Raw genomic sequence first — 17,390 nt, 5'->3', positions numbered from 1 at the left:
TCTCATGAGATGTTAACAGATACTTGTTAAAGGCTAAGTTATGTTTGGGGAATCCAACACACACACCACTACTCTTTCAAACTGCACATTAGCAGAGTCAAGGCTCTGAGGAAACCCACAGAAAAAGCAATCATCACAGCTTTGTCTAACTCAATGAAACTATAATAGGGCCACCCAAGACGGATGGGTCATGGTGGAGAGTTTTGACAAAACGTCCACTGGAGAAGGGAATGGCAAACCACTTCAGTATTCTTGCATTGAGAACCCCATGAACAGTATGAAAAGGCAAAAAGATAGGACACCAAAAGATGAACTCCCCAGGTCAGTGCGTGCCCAATATGCTACTCGAGATCAGTGGAGAAGGCTGAGATAGCTGGATGGCATCACTGACTCAATGGACATGAGTTTGAGCAAGCTCCGGGAGATGGTCAAGGACAGGGAAACCTGGAAGACCGCAGTTCGTGGGGTCACAAACAGTCGGACATGACTGAGTGACTAAACTGAACTGTGTTAAACCCAGAATCTACCATGGCTATTAGGCCACATAAATACTTACGTGACATCCACCCTACCTAACAACTATAGGACACTGATATTCCATCAGGCCAGTTTAGAAAATCTGGATCTATACTCATGCACAAGGTACGGATAACAGAAAGAAATCAACAACAACAAAAATTTGAAAATTCATCGAAACTAAAAATAGGTGGAATAAAATAAGTGTACAATACTATAAGGAGGTAAATATTATCTCATGATAAGCCAAGACTATGAGTATGGGATGTAGGGCTGGAGTATAGGTGGCGCTAGTGGTAAAAAGGGCTTCCCTGGTGGCTCAGAGGTTAAAGCCTCTGCCTCCAATGCAGGAGACCCGGGTTCGATCCCTGGGTCGGGAAGATCCCCTGGAGAAGGAAACGGTAACCCACTCCAGTATTCTTGCCTGGAGAATCCCATGGACGGAGGAGCCTGGTAGGCTACAGTCCACGGGGTCGCAAAGAGTCGGACACGACTGAGCGACTGGAACGGAACGGAACGGAACGGAACAGTGGTAAAAAACCCGCCAGCCAATGCAGGAGACATAAGAGACGCAGGTTTGACACCTGGGTCAGGAAGATCCCCTGGAGGAGGGCATGGCAACCCACTCCAGTCTTCTTGCCTGAAGAATTCCATGGACAGAGGAGCCTGGGGGCCTACGGTTCATGGGGTTGCATAGAGCTGGACATGACTGAAGCGACTGAGCATGCATGCACTCGCCAGTAGAATGGTTCATTTTGAATAAAATAAGCAAATTCGATGAAATGATCTTGAGTAGCACTTCATATGAAGAAGGTAGCTGGGGAAGTTCATGAAAGTGGGAAGGGGACTGTGGTGAAGATGAAAGGGGAGGAAAAGCAAAGAGGTGTAATCATGGGAGCTCATAATGACCCATCAGAATGGCATGATACAGCAACCATAAATGCATTCAATTTCCCGGGAAGTCCTTTTGATAAAATTGGAGGATATGAAAAATGTGTGTCCTGCTTTGTTGATAATTCTAATCTCCCAATAAATAGAGGAAAACTAGTAAGGAATGGGATTCAGTGTCAATTTGATTGGAACAAGCAAGGGAAGAGTAGTTGGTCATTTAGAAATACCAGAAACTTTGGGAGAAGGCCAAGTGCTCATAAAATCCAGCCTCTCTGTCATCCTGTGAGAGAAATTCAGAGGAGGTTTCTGGGAAGGAAGGGTACAGCTAAAAGTTGCCTCAGACAGGCGCTAGCATAAAACTGGGTGAGGGGCAACCTTCTGTTGCTCTATGATTATGGGGGAAAAGAGATAAATAGCACCACCCACTAGGTGCTTCATATAAACACACAACAGAGCTGCAGGAACTGAAACGATGTGGAGGCAGAAAGAGAGAGGTTGGTGGTACAGAACAGATGCCTTAGAAACAGATGAACATGGACAACAATTGAATTTCCGATAAAAGAAGAAAGTATATCCATGGAGGCATGGAAAGTTAGGGCTACCTATCAACTGCAGAGAGTGGGCAAAATCTTTCTGTATTTAGAAATGGAATACTCAAAAAGGACTCATAAGGGAAATGTTAAACTTCCTTTTTTTTTTTAAGGAAAATAAATAATATTAAAGAGGTGAAAAACAGACTGGATAAATATTTTTAGAGAATATGAACTGAAAGATTAAAATAATTTTCCAGGCAAGAATACTGGGGTGGGTTGCCATTTCCTCCTCCAGGGGATCTTCCCAACCCAGGGATCAAACCCACATCTCTTATGTCTCCTGCATTGGCAAGCAGATTCTTGACCAACTGCACCACCTGGGAAGCCCCTTAAAATGCTTAAAAGCAGTGACCAAATACAAGCCAATAAAAAAAAAATCACCCTGAATCCTTTGTGATAAGTGAATATAGCATGAAATTAATCTATTTACAAAAGAGGAAATATGAATGAAAAATAAATGAAGGAAAATGCCACAATTTAAAAAGAGTAGTTATAAAATAATTTAAGGCAAAATAACAGGATGCCACCTTTGCATATCAAGTCAGTAAATATTAAATATGCATTTATATTTTGGAAACTAATTGTCCAGTATTTAACAAGAAACTTTAAATGTTCATTTGCTTTGACTGACTAATTCTACATATAAGAGTCAATCCAAGGGAAATAATTCTAATTGCTGAAAAGTTCTATGCATAAAAAAGTTTCACCATAGCCTTTTTTGTTAAAAAACACCACAAGAAAGAAAGGAAGGAATAAGAGTTAATGTTGAATGAATGCTTACTATGTGGAGGTACTATGCAGTTATTGTATGTCATAAGTTATCAAATTTCAATCTTACAACTGTCTCATGAAATAGATACAATTATCATTTTACAGAAAAGGTAAAATACTTATACATACACAAAGATATTAAGTTCTCCAGAAACTTGGCTAGGAAGAGTAAAATAAAATAAAAATAAATAAATAAAGGAAACAGCTTAAGTGCAAATACAGAGAAACTGGGGAAGATTTAGTCAAAGGATTATTCTAAAATTTTAATATAAAACTATAAAGTGGAGAAAAATAATTTAGGATGAGGTGTTAATAAAAGTACATAATAGAGATTTCTATATTTAATAGTACTCAAATACTTCCATAGAGAAACGACTGGAAGACAATATATACACAGTAACCAAGCACAACAGAACTTTACCCTGAGCGAGCCTCGACAAAGGAAATCTGCGGGCCGCCACAAGAACAAAGCCGAGTGTAGTTCAGCTGATGGGTGGGGAAGGATGCTCCGGAAGACCCCGAAAGGCTCAGATGCAGCTTAAGCAGTTTGGCTAATACAGGAGATGGAGAATGTAATTCAGGGCAGATACGGTAAATCTTCTACAACGAGTAGGGCTGTAATTCTTTTCATGGTAAGTTGCTGGGAAAATCATAAATCGGTCATGGTTAAAATGTCAGAAGACTCAAAATCATAAGAAAAAAAATAATGAATTATTGAGGTTGTGGCTTACCCTGGAAGTCATACAACACTTTCTGAGAGGAGCGGGGGTGGAGACAAGAGTAAAGTGACTTCTGCGGTATGAATATTTCAGTTAGGCAGCTGGGAAAATTGGGGACAGAAACATATAAATCTGTACTCTCAAGTTATTAGGAGGAAGTGTTTGTCTAGATTAGCTTCAGGGAAAAGGGGTCTGTATAAACACATGTTCAAATGAGAGAAGATGTCATTTATGTGCATACACACACAACTCATAGCAGACTAAGCCTCTACTGCATTTATTTTATAACATTGTAGAATGTTTTGCAATATTAATATCTGACTTTCCTTTTTCTGTCTCCCACCTTCCTTTATTTCCTGTCCTCTCTTCTCCTTTGTTAGGTTATAGAAGAAATGGCATAATATTATATGTATACACGTGTACATATATGCTTATATTCATGCGCACTGCCACGCACAGTACATATAACTTTACTACAGCTAGTTCAGACTCTTACATGTACTTCCCTACTGACAAAACAAAAACAACAGAAAATCAAATGTTTGCCCAACTCAGCTCACAGTACACACATCTGTGGGTGTGAAACTTAGTAACTCTCCAAAGGCAATAGGTTTATACTTAATGTATGCTGTCTACTCTAATATAACTTGATGGACAAAAGTGAGTTGTTCCTCCGACATAAAACAATGACCATAGTGTAATTCCAATCCCAAAGAAGGGCAATGCCAAAGAATGTTGAAACTACTGCACAACTATACTCATTTCACATGCTAGCAAGGTAATACTCAACATCCTTCAAGGCAGGCTTCAGCAGTACATGAACCGAGATACACAAGCTAGATTTTGAAAAGGCAGAGGAACCAGAGATCAAACTGGCAACATCTGCTGGATCACAGAAAAAGCAAGAGATTCCAGAAAAACATCTACTTCTACTTTATTGACAATGTTAAAGCCTTTGACTGTGTGGATCATAACAAACTGTGGAAAATTCTTCAAGAGATAGGAATACCAGACCACTTTATCTGTCTCCCTGAGAAACCTGCATGCAGGTCAACAAGCAAGAGTGAGAACCGGACATGGAACAAGAGACTGGCTCAAAATTGGGAAAGGAGTACGTCAAGGCTGTGTATCATCACCCTGCTTATTTAACTTCATGCGAAATGTGGGGCTGGAGGAATCACAAGCTGGAGTCAAGATTTCAGGGAGAAATACCTCAGATATGCAGATTATATCACTCTAATGGCAGAAAGTAAAGAGGAACTAAAGAGCCTCTTGATAAAGGTGAAAGAGGAGAGGGAAAAACATGACTTACAACAACATTCAAAAAACTAAGATCATGCCATCCGGTCCCACTACTTCATGGCAAATAGATGGGGAAAAGTTGGAAACTGACAGACTTTATTTTCTTGGGCTCCAAAATCACTGCAGATGGTGACTGCAGTCATGAAATTATAAGATGCTTGCTCCTTGGAAGAAAAGCTACAACAAACCTCGATGGCATATTAAAAAGCAGAGATGTTACTTTGCCGACAAAAGTCCATCTAGTCAAAGCTATGGTTTTTCCAATAGTCATGCATGGATTGAGAGTTGAACCATAAAGAAGGCTGAGTGTTAAAGAATTGATGCTTTTGAACTGTGGTGCTAGAAAATAGTCTTGAGAGTCCCCTGGAGAGTACGGAGCTCAAATCAGTCAATTCTAAAGGAAATCAGTCCTGAATATTCATTGGAAGGACTGATGCTGAAGCTGAAGTTCCAATACTTCGGTCATCTGATGTGAAGAACGGACTCATTGGAAAAGACCCTGATGCTGGGAAAGATTGAAGGCAGGAGGAGAAGGGGATGATAGAGGATGAGATGGTTGGATGGCATCACCAACCCAATGGACATGAGTTTGAGTGAACTCCAGGAGACAGTGAAGGACAGGGAAGCCTGGAGTGCTGCAGTCCATGGGGTTGCAAAGAGTTGGACACGACTTAGTGACTGAGACCTGGGTTCGATCCCTGGGTCGGGAAGATCCCCTGGAGAAGGGAATGGCAACCCACTCCAGTATTCTTGCCTGGAGAATCTCATGGACAGAGGAGTCTGGTGGGCTATAGTCCACGTGGTCACAAGAGTTGAACACAACTTAGGGACTAAACCACCACAGTAACAACGTAGCATAATAACTGTAAGTTTTCCATTGAAAATTCTGGAAAGGCAGAGAGAGGCAGGGACCACCCCTGCCTGGTGCACCAGGACAGTGCCTCAAAAAATGTGTGTTAAGTGAGTGAATAAGTTCAGTAAAGTGGATACAGGAGACCTAAGAATCTTTCCAGGCAGCACAAATCCCATCTCACTGATCACATCTTTCCTCAGACCCCAGGCAGTGATCCTTCTGGAAATGACTATAGTACTAGTCTGAGCCACCTTTTAGCCCATGATTCTACCCATTATTATTATTTTTTTTGCTGGTTTTTAATCACTATGTTTTTTTAATTTGGGGAGACATGCTCCCTGAATCCTCAAGGACACTTATATATGCATATATTTATTCTATTTCCCAAAGCACTTGTTACAAAGCACATGGAAAATCAACAAACTTGTTAAATTCAATGATGAACTCTTTCCAAAGACCTCCAACTCTGTGAGGTCTCCAAACATTTTCTCTCTCGAATGCATTACTATTATGACAATTCCAAAATATGATGGAAAGAAACCAGGGAACACAATGTCAGTTGACTCAGGCTTCTAAGCCTTGCCACTTCAGTGCTGGAAAAGCCACCCACCCAAACTCCGGGCCCCTCCTTCCCTATGTTTAACACGGGAACACAAACCTGAGCCACAACCACCATTAGGACCTACCTGTCTCAAAGAGAAGACTGTAATCAAATGCTGTAACATCCGTGGAAGAGCTTTGCAAATTGGAAAGCAAATATTAGCTCTACCATTTACCTTTGTAAAATACAAAATTCATGTTGCAATGCCATCGGTGAGAGATACCGCGTGTGAGTTTTTTTCTGAGAATGGCTGTTTGGCAGAAGAGCGAGGTGATGAGGACAAGAGTCTCAGGCACACGGCCTGCCAAACATGCCCTGGGCATAAACCCCAGGCCAGGCTTGACACTTGCGTGTGGAGAGATTACAAGGTGCCAAGCACCCAAGCCTGCCACCGTGGCTGCAGGCATTTTCCAAGCCCAGAGACAGCTTACCTGACACGAGCTGCTGTCCGGGCAACCCCACGGGAACCATGCCCAGGTTATTCATGGCCGTGGCCCAGGCGGTGGGGTCCGTCACCGACATGTTCAGCTGGGTCGCGTCTATTGCGATGCTCCCCAAACCATCGGCTGCTGTGGGTGGGAAAGCAAACGGACTTAGATTCTACTGGCGAGAGTGTCTGAAAAGAAATCTCATTTCTAGAGACGTGAGGTTTCCTTTAGGCACATTCCCAAACCACAAAAAAATACGGCACTGTAATTTACACCAACACTTTCTCCAGATGTCAACATGACGGAATACATTCTGGGAGGAAACTTAATGACATGCAGTTAATATCAGTGTGCCATTAGGGACACACCTCTGGGGGGGTACAAAAAAATGAAGATTCACTTCCTTTTCCCAGGGAAACATTAGTTAAGTTCCCCAGTGAAGAGGACTCTTTGGGTAAAACAAGTCAATTGGCTAAGAATAAATAGACGTGTCTCTTTGTGAGTGTAATTCTGAAGCAGGCACACCCTCTAACTATCTAATACAAATCTCCAAATTCAGTTGTCAAGCAGTCAAAGCGGTCCTGATTGAATTTATTAAGACTTACCTTATAACACATTCCATCCTTAACAAATAATTTACATTCGTACATTAAATGCAGGTGTCTGTCTGAAGTGACTCCCAAAATATTTCTTACAAGCACAGACTTTCAAGACAAAATAAATAATATTGAAAACAAATAGCACAGAGCTAAAAAAGAAGACAACAAAATATATCAAATTGGACTTGATACTCTTTCTTTTTTTTTTAAAAAAAAAAAAGAAATTTATTTTCTCAATTATCTTTGTTTAAAGTCTTTATTGAGTTTGTTACAATTTTTGCTCCCTCTTATGTTTTGGTTTTTTTGCCCTGGAGGCATGTGGGACCTAAGCTCCCTGATGGGAGGGATCTAAACCACACACTGGAAGGCAAAGTCTTAACCATCAGACCACCAGGGCAGTCTGAGTTAACTCTCTTTGATGTTCACTAGTTCCACAGCCTGGCTTATTTGAGGAGCCCAGGCTCCCGGTTCAACACATGTTTTCATGGCTTGGGAGCCTTTCCACTACGATGCACAATGTCCAGTTTGAGTCCCGTGCTGGCCACCGACATTTACCTGCAGCCATCATCTGAGGAAGCTGCTGGGAACACTGGGTGATGCTCTCAACGCCACCCACGTCTACGACTGAGTTACCAGCATCCTGAGGGGCAGGAGCGCTTTGATGGCTGAGTGCAGGGTCCCGGCGGACATCATTGGATTCTGCAAAAGGGGGAGAGTGGTGGGGTGAGAAAGCCTTCCGGGGCAACAAACAGCAACAGCAAACAAACAATGGCAGTCTGCAGTGGCAGGCACAGAAGCGAAGCTGCATCCTTGCAGAGTCTCAGTTTCAGAGCCCGGGAGACGTGTGGGTCAACTGGCGACCACGTGGAGCAGGGCTGGCTGAATAAACAGCCCTTCTGTGGAGCGGCTAGTACCTGGCCTCTGGCTGAACAGCCTTCACAAACTGGGCTTATCAGGCCCCGCACAGCCTCCTCCACACACAGCACATCAATGGAGAGGGCAGACTCGCGCTACATGTGATTTAAGTTCAAAAATTAATTGATGTTATTTTCGAAGACAGTCGTCTGTGAAATGTATTCAGAGAGGGAGAAAAAGTGGAGAAAAGGAGAAAAAGAGCAAGAAGCTATTCACGGTGAGATCGGTAAAGGAAGTGCCCAAAATACAATCGTGTGGAGAAGCAAAAGGGAAGAATGGCGTGCCGCCTGCCCGTCGAAGAAGCGCAGAGGGTGATGGGGCCACGGAGGAAAAGCATTTGCTGTTTTTATTTCTATGACAAGATATGTTTAACTGGCTGTACCTTGTTTGGTCTGAGTTTTCTTGAGAATTGCACAGCTTATATATGAACGTATTTTTATAAGCCTTTACAAAGCACTTTTCTAACTAAAAACAACCCACAATGAAACGTTACAAAAAGTTGCAAAGGGCCCCTCTAGATTTTACTGTTTTTAAAAATGCTATGCTTTCTCTCCATCCTTAAAAATGCAAAAACATGCCATTCCTACGTACAGGATAAGTGCACTTTCACCAGTTTGAGACTAGAAGATAAAATGTATCACTTGAATTTTACATAGACGGGTAAAACAACTGAAAGCTAAGTATTTATTTTTATTTAGGTATCCATTTAGAAATTTTTCTAACGTGTGTTTCTCTTAATAGGTATTTTAGAATTAGTGTTACAGTCTCTGTGTTAGTATATCGAGTATGAAGATCGGCCCTTTGATTTCTTTGATTCTTAGGTGGAAGAATCAGTGATTCCTTTGAACACTACTCTCAATAAAGAAAGAAAGAAAGAAAGAAGACAAAGAAAAAACTTATTTCCAGGTGAGTATAAGTTTCATTCAAATGGAAGTTCAGGTTTCAATATCTCAAGGATAGGTGGATATTGAGCAAATTGTTTCTTTGGTCTCCATGAATCCCTAGCCCTCGGCACAGGGGCATGAGAAATGGTAGGGAATTGTTTTCAATAGTCCATCAGAAAGATGAAACTTTTCATCAAGAAGCAGTGAAATGATTCCAATTTTGGGAGCAAACTGTACTCAGGACAAATGTTTTATACCGCTCAATTAGACTCTTCCACCTAAATGAAATCAGAATGTGTTTATATATTACATGCATCCGTTATCTTAGGCAATGAATGCCCTCAAAGAGATTCTCACCATGTAAAATAAAGCCAGTAACATCAATGCATAGGTAACCAAATGCCTGCCCTCTTGCTGTCCACACATCAACGACATTCCTACGGTGAAACCTTTAAGCAATTTTCTTCTCTCCATATCCACCTATTTCAGAACACCAAAGCAGAGCCAGGCTAGAATGTGTTCATTCTTTTGCTCAAATGGCCCAGAAGTAGAGGCAGTTCAGATCACTGCAAGGTCACTATTTGTCTTACTTATCGCCCCACTGAAGTTTAGTTGGCTTGCTTTTTTCTTTTCTAGCTCAAGTTCTCCCCAAATGGGCATTAATCACAACTTTTTCCTGTCCAATGAGTCTGCAGTTCTGGAACACTACATCAGAGAACATCCCTCTGTTGTGCAGGCTTTATGACTTGAGCCTGACCAGCCATGTTTCACTTTGCCTTTTTCGCTATAGTGTTTTAGGGGTGGTGTTAGTTTTCTTGGCTTTTTAACTGGCTGCTCCAGTGTTAGTTTTCACTTTAATGACTGAGGTCTTACAGAGGGGTATCAAGTGTCCTGGTGGCCCATAGCTTCTACCTACACTTTTCATCACCATCTTAATAAACTACTGTTTCATGGAGAAAAAACACTAAGAAACTGCTACTGTTTCATCAGAAAAAGTACTGCTTCCTTGGCAAGTTGTGGTGTGTAAACCTAAATTTACCCCCTGATGAGACTGTGACGTTCAATGAATTACATCTCTTCAATCTGCCAACTCAGTGGTTTGAATGATATACAACTTCATGTGGCTGCCACGCATCTAGAATAGTGACTCTGAAGGAAGTTCTGTCATGTCTCAGGCATTTCCAATAGTGTGAGGGATGCCTTGCAATTCTTCAAAACTTTTAAACTGGTTTATCACTTGGCTTGGGAGAAAGGTGATATTTTAAATTAATTATTATTCAGTAATTTATGAATAGTTGCAAGAGTGATTTTTATACTCTACTAACATCTATTGTTCCTATTGAGTACCTGCCTCTCTAAATGATTCAACGCCATAATACCTAATTTATCATTCTAATCAATTTCTCTGCCTAAGTTTTCTTATTTCTAAATGATACAAAAGATTGATATTCTTAATGATGTTTATTTACACACAGACATGTGGGGAGTTAAAAATTACAGCTAATAAAGCACTTGGAATAAAGCAGGTGTTAATTATTATTATTTTATCTGGAAGTGTAGCTTGACATTAAGGTACCCTGGGATCTTGGTGTTCCACTGGATAATTATGTAATTAATTTTAAAACAGTTAGTAACGCTTAATATTTCTAAAAGTAAGTGCTGCCCTAGTTTTCTGTATCACATCTAAATTGTACCAGAATATTTCCTCCCTTTCCACTGTTCCTTTATAAAATAATGTAATTTAAAAGATGTACAAATGTTTCTGTCTAGGTTTTTTTTTCCCAAGCTCTGAAACTACAAAATCCTTCAAGAGATTCATGATCAATTGTGAAACTGGCAGTTTCTATTTACAGCTTTTAGTGAGGTAAGATCATTCCCAAACAATCAGATGTATATAATGCCTAGGATAACAATACAGTTTTGTCCAGGGTTCAACAGAAACCAAACCTGTTCTTTGTTAAGTTTTATCAAGTACAAAATCTCACACCCAATTTCATAATTGTTCAATACAATATATTTATACTGAGGAATTTACTGGGCTGTATCAATGGAGCAAATAGCTTTTGAAACTCACCAAGCCTCTGACTGTGTGGAACATTCTGAAAGAGATGGGAATATCAGACCACCTGACCTGCCTCTTGAGAAACCTGTATGCAGGTCAGGAAGCAAGAGTTAGAACTGGACATGGAACAACAGACTGGTTCCAAATAGGAAAAGGAGTACGTTAAGGCTGCATATTGTCACCCTGCTTATTTAACTTCTATGCAGGGTACATCATGAGAAACACTGGGCTGGTGGAAGTACAAGCTGGAATCAAGATTGCTGGAAGAAATATCAATAACCTCAGATACACAGATGACACCAAGAGCCTCTAGATGAAAGTGAAAAAGGAGAGTGAAAAAGTTGGATTAAAACTCAACATTCAGAAAACTAAGATCATGGCATCTGGTCCTATTATGTCATGGCAAATAGATGGGGAAACAGTGAAAACAATGGCTAACTTTATTTTTCTGGGCTCCAAAATCACTGCAGATGGTGACTGCAGCCATGAAATTAAAAGATGCTTACTCCTTGGAAGGAAAGTTATGACCAACCTAGATGGCATATTAAAAAGCAGAGACATTACTTTGCCAACAAAAGTCTGTCTAGTCAAGGCTATGTTTTTTCCAGTGGTCATGTATGGATGTGAGAGTTGGACTATAAAGAAAGCTGAGCACTGAAGAATTGATGCTTTTGAACTGTGGTGTTGGAGAAGACTCTTGAGAGTCCCGTGGACTGCAAGGAGATCCAACCAGTCCATCCTAAAGGAGATCAGTTCTGGGTGTTCATTGGAAGGACTGATGTTGAAGCTGAAACTCCAATACTTTGGCCACATGATGCGAAGAGCTGACTCATTCAAAAATACCTTGATGCTGGGAAAGATTGAAGGCAGGAGGAAAAGGGTATGACAGAGGATGAGATGGTTGGATGGCATCACCGATTCGATGGACATGAGTTTGGGTAAACTCCGGGAGTTGGTGATAGACAGGGAGGCCTGGCGTGCTGCGGGTCATGGGGTCGCAAAGAGTGACTGAGCGACTGAACTGAACTGAAGCCTAAGAAAATATTACTTGGCCTAAAAGAAAGACACAGGCTTCTCCTGCTCTAACACAACTCTTTCTACCTGTCCAGCTCTTACAGGTCCCAAGCATACACACACACACACACGTTGTAATAAAAATCCCACACACTGTGAGTAATAAAAATCCATCTATAACTGTCACTTTCCACTTTCACACACTGGAGAAGGAAATGGCAACCCACTCCAGTGTTCTTGCCTGGACAATCCCAGGGACGGCGGAGCCTGGTCAGCTGCCGTCTATGGGGTCGCACAGAGTCGGACACGACTGAAGCGACTTAGCAGCAGCAGCATAACTGTCTATAAAACAGATTCCTGTTAAAAAATGGTGAGTGTTGAATTTTTTTCTGTTTTAAAAGAATGATCTATTCTACCTAAGTCCTTAGATTCATGCCTACTTTAATAGAAGAATAATTATACAGAGGAAGTCAGATTTATTAGTGCTTTGTTGAGAGATGATTCCAAAGGAACCCTATCTCATAGGACATCTGAAACTTTTTTAATTTACAGGAAGTAGTCATAGCATTATCATGGGTTACATTTAGTAAAAAGAAAAAAATGCATTCCAAAAGCTCTACTTTCTGCTTCTATTACTAAGAAAAGATTCTCACTTTGATCTCCATGTAGTCAGTAGGATGCTCTCTGGAGATTATGGAAATGTTCGTAGTTTAAAACAACATAGAATATTGTTAAATTGACATTACTTATGTTTTAACTCCACAATTTTTAAGCAACTATTTAGGAATAAAGGAGACATTTCTACTTCCTAAAATGGTAAACAGTAACTCAGTAATTTTCCCACTGAGGAACAACCAGAAGAGCCTAGCATCTTTCATCAGTTTTATAAAATTCTCACTGTTATCTCTTCAAACACAAAAGGATCACAAAGACATGTTTAAATTATTGAAGAGGATTACTAAACAGGCTTCTGAGGAGAACTGGTCCTCTTAACTGATCTAGGATCTGGGTGGAATCTGTAAGTTTGAAGGCAGAGTGGAGCTGCTCTGCAAAATGTGGCTAAAAAGAAAAAGGACACAAAGGCTAAGTGCTTTGAGTGGGGGAAGAAAGAAGGGATCTTTGGGGGTCACTCGTGAGAAAAGGGGACTTCAGAGAAGAGAAATCACTAAAGCAGACTACTGGGAAATATACAACGTAAATCTGGCCCCTGTGCCCTCTAAGGAAATGTCAGTAAAGACTACATTACATCTTATTGATAGTTTCTATATGGGGTAATTCTTAGATGGCGGATACCCTTTAGAGGAGAGAGCTTGAAGCGGATAACAAGGAGGCAGTGGATGACAGAGACAGCCTAGGGTACTCCGTGATAACACACGATAAAGTTTTCATATCTGTTAAACTTGGAGGATGTTGGATATTAATGATCAATGTCTCCTGATTAGTGTGGAATAAAAGGATTAACAATTTGAAGAAGAGATTTCGATTATATTAAAGTTTATGAGGAATGAGATTTTGTGGGGGAATTTCTGATGAGAGAATTGCAAGGTAGGAAATTACATCAACTAAAGTTAGAATGGTCCTATTTGGTAATGGAAGAGAAAAAGCCGCCTCCTGGAAACAGTACAGGCAGAGAGCATGGAACCGGGCTGAGGTTGACTCAGGCAGGGTTGAACCCTGCAGTACTTTCTATCAAACTCGTGAAATCGACAGGGCTTTTTTAATAAAACCTTTAGTTTTGTACTGGTATGTTCATGAAGTCACTAGACTCTTTTCAAAGGGGCCATGATGTGACATGTCTCACAGCCCTGCGCACCCGCTCTAGTATTCTGGCCTGGAGAATTCCACGGACTGCATAGTCCATGGGGTCACAAGGACTCAGACACGACTGAGCGAATTTCAATTTCTTTTAAGGCAAGAAGACAAAGGAGATATGTATTCCTTCCTCTGTGTTCCCACAGTGCTCCGTGTTCCGTACACCAGCACTTGGACCTTCATACTCTAATTAGCTGCTTATGTTTACATCCCTGATAAACAACATACTTAGAATGATCGTGGAAACTGATCAATTTTGCATACCCTGCAGCAAGCAAGCACAGTACCTAGAATTATGACAGATGCTGAGTATACATATAAAATTGTTTAAAAGTCTATACAATATATTTAAATCATTATCTATAAATTACACATTATCAGTTCAGTTCAGTTCAGTCGCTCAGTCGTGTCCGACTCTCCGCGACCCCATGAATCACAGGCACGCCAGGCCTCCCTGTCCATCACCAACTCCCGGAGTTCACTCAAACTCATGTCCACAGAGTCGGTGATGCCATCCAGCCATCTCATTCTCTGTCGTCCCCTTCTCCTGCCCCCAACCCTTTCCAGCATCAGAGTCTTTTCCAGTGAGTCAACTCGTCGCATGAGGTGGCCAAAGTATTGGAGTTTCAGCTTTAGCATCAGTCCTTCCAATGAACACCCAGGATTGATCTCCTTTAGAATGGACTGGTTGGATCTCCTTGCAGTCCAAGGGCCTCTCAAGAGTCTTCTCCAGCACCACAGTTCAACAGCATCAATTCTTCGGCGCTCAGCTTTCTTCACAGTCCAACGCTCACATCCACACATTATATATATGTTTTATATATAAAATTCAGGCATAAAAGGAAGGAGAGAAAAGTAAAAAGGAAAATAATAGAGGGAAACAAGGAAGTAATAAGAGAACAAAAAGAATTCAGTTCCAGGGTCCAATCTCAAAAAAAGGCTGGAGGTTTGAAAGCTAAAGAAAAAAGGGAAAACTGTTGTTGAAAACCAGAACACAAGATGAAATTTAAAACATCAAAGACAATTTTTAAAAATGTTAGATTTTTCCAGATGTCTTGGTGCACTTAACAAGTCACTCTTCAAGAGCTAAGACCCCACACCTCCCTGGTAACCAACACAGGGTCATAAGCACGTGACTGAGATGTCCTCCTTTTGTGAGACTTCTTCCCAGCTGTTCTCTGGAAGAGCCGAAATCCACAAAGAATGGCATCTCCAGGTCCATTAAGCAGTACATTAGTGTAACAAAGGCATATAGGTATAGTGCTAAAGACATGAAATCAGGGTAAGAAAGGGAAAGTTTCCATTTGGCAGGCACCGAGGAGGATAAAAAGCAGGTCTGGCCATTTCTCAAACACAAAATGCCATTAAGGGTCTGTGATTATATCCTCTATTTTCCTACTTTGTCGAGCAGCCAATTTTAAACTATAAATCATCGTCCTTCCAGCTGAGGGGAGGAAATGGTTACTAAATGGATGATGAAGTTTTGCCCACGACATATCCATTTTTGAAGAACTGGATGCTGAGAGAGGGGAGTGGGGACTGAATATGAGCGAAACAGAAGGTCTCCCTCTGAAATGATGTGATCAAACAAAAGAACCAACTCTGCCAAAGAGATAAGTCAACCAGCATGGCAGGACAGCAGATAAAGCCAATTATCTTTTGACACAAAGAAAAATACTATTCTGCATTACTTACGTAAGTGTAGAGAAATGACAGAGGTAAAATTATTTTGTTCTCAGGAGCTCTTTGCTTTTAAAAAATTTACACTTTATATTTCTAAACTGAACAAAGTAATAAGTGAGAAAGCTTGAGACCACAGGAACAAAGTAGTTCTCTTTCCATTAAAAACAGAAATGAAAAGAAAATAGGACTGGATGCTACCATGATAATATATATTTCAAAGTCTGCAGAGACACCTTCCATACTTAGGATAGTTCAGGTTTTCTGAAAAGGGCAATATTATACTTGAAAACTGTTTATGAAACATGTCAAAGGTCAATTAAGTCCCCTCACTAATGGCTACCTACCAATTGGTACAAAAACACCGAAGTTCATAGAATATCAATATTCTAACCTGAGAGTTCATCGCTTCTAACTTCACCCAGATACAACAAAAATCCCCAAAATGTTGCTGACAGGCAGCCGTTTCCGAACAGCCTTAAAAGTTCAAATCTCCCTTCAGCAGAGCTCTTATCTGGAAAACAAGATATCTGAGCTCTTTCAATCCTGCCTCTACAGTGACGTGAGGCCTTTGGCAAGTGACTCTTCCAGCCCCTCCACAGGGATATTGAGGTATAATATCCATATCTGCCAAATTAGTCAGTCATGGACAAGTTTATGAAAGGAAATTAAGGACAGGCGTCCCCTGGTGGTCCAGTGGTTGAGAATCCGCCTTGCAGTGCAGGGGACGCTGGTTTGATCCGTGGCCTGGGGAGATCCCACGTGCCGTGGGACGACTGAGCCCATGAGCCACAACTACTGAGCACACGCACCTTACAGCCTGTACTCCACAAAGAGGAGCCACCGCAGCGCAACCAGAGAGCACCCCTCCCGCTGCGCAACTGCAGAACGCAGCAAGGAAGACCCAGTGCAGCCAGAAATAGGGAGAGAGAAAAAGGAAACAAGGACATGTCAGAGAATTCTTGCTTCCCCTCGACAGACCAGCTTTTCCTGCGGGGACCTGCTCTGTTCTCTTTTCTTCCCATTGAAAACGTCGTACAGAACAGACAATGTAAGCAGAAGGCTGCTGCTGCTAAGTCGCTTCAGTCGTGTCCGACTCTGCGCAACCCCATAGACGGCAGCCCACCAGGCTCCCCCGTCCCTGGGATTCTGCAGGCAAGAACACTGGAGTGGGTTGCCATTTCCTTCTCCTGGAGCTACCTAAAAGCTTCTCTTGAAAACTATGGGAGGCCGATGGAGAACAGCAGAGAGAACACAGGAAGAGTCCTTTGGAGAAAAATGGTAAGGCCTCCTGAAAAGACTTCCGGTCGACTTCTGGCTTCAAAGACACCGCCACCATCTAGGCTGAGGGAGAATGCGTGTGCATGGGTGGCTGAGTCCCCTCGCTGGTCACCTGAAACTTTCACGCACTGTTAATCAGCTGTACCTCAACATACAACAAAAAGCTGTTTGGCTTTTTTTTTAAGAGAGAGGTAATCTCTATAAACCGTAGGCAGTCCCACAAATCAAAGAACATTTTTTTTTAATGGAATGCAGTTGTAGAAAGGCATATTGGTCATAAACTGATCATTTTGAACCATGCTTATGCACTGAAAGTGATTTCTGGAAACATCTTCTTATGTGAGGGAAAGCAGAGGCCATTTAACTCTACAATTTGTGCCGTCTGGTACTCAGCTTTTTTTTTTTTTTTTTTTCTTCATTACACTCTCATATCACACCTTGACCCAACCATGGAAAATATATTAAGCTA

The 17,390-nt window shown here is 41.3% G+C and overlaps 1 protein-coding gene across 2 annotated transcripts in view; it reads right to left on the bottom strand.

Annotated features, from left to right (window-relative positions):
* ENOX1 (ecto-NOX disulfide-thiol exchanger 1) overlaps positions 1–17,390 on the bottom strand; it is a 688,766-nt gene that overhangs the window by 254,073 nt on the left and 417,303 nt on the right. For both annotated transcript variants that reach the window (XM_088842775.1, XM_055426042.2), the window contains 2 exons: positions 7,829–7,972; positions 6,678–6,815 (listed from right to left, as the gene is read on the bottom strand). In XM_088842775.1, the coding sequence (XP_088698901.1) occupies positions 6,678–6,815; positions 7,829–7,972 (282 nt within the window). The remainder of the gene's footprint in view (positions 1–6,677; positions 6,816–7,828; positions 7,973–17,390) is intronic.

Source organism: Moschus berezovskii, chromosome 13 (genome assembly GCF_049115385.1).
Source record: "Moschus berezovskii isolate FMDL1 chromosome 13, NW_MosBer_1.0, whole genome shotgun sequence".
Classification (NCBI taxonomy): Eukaryota; Metazoa; Chordata; class Mammalia; order Artiodactyla; family Moschidae; genus Moschus; species Moschus berezovskii.
The sequence above is the reverse complement of the archived record's forward strand: the minus strand, read 5'-3'. Positions and strand labels throughout refer to the sequence as shown.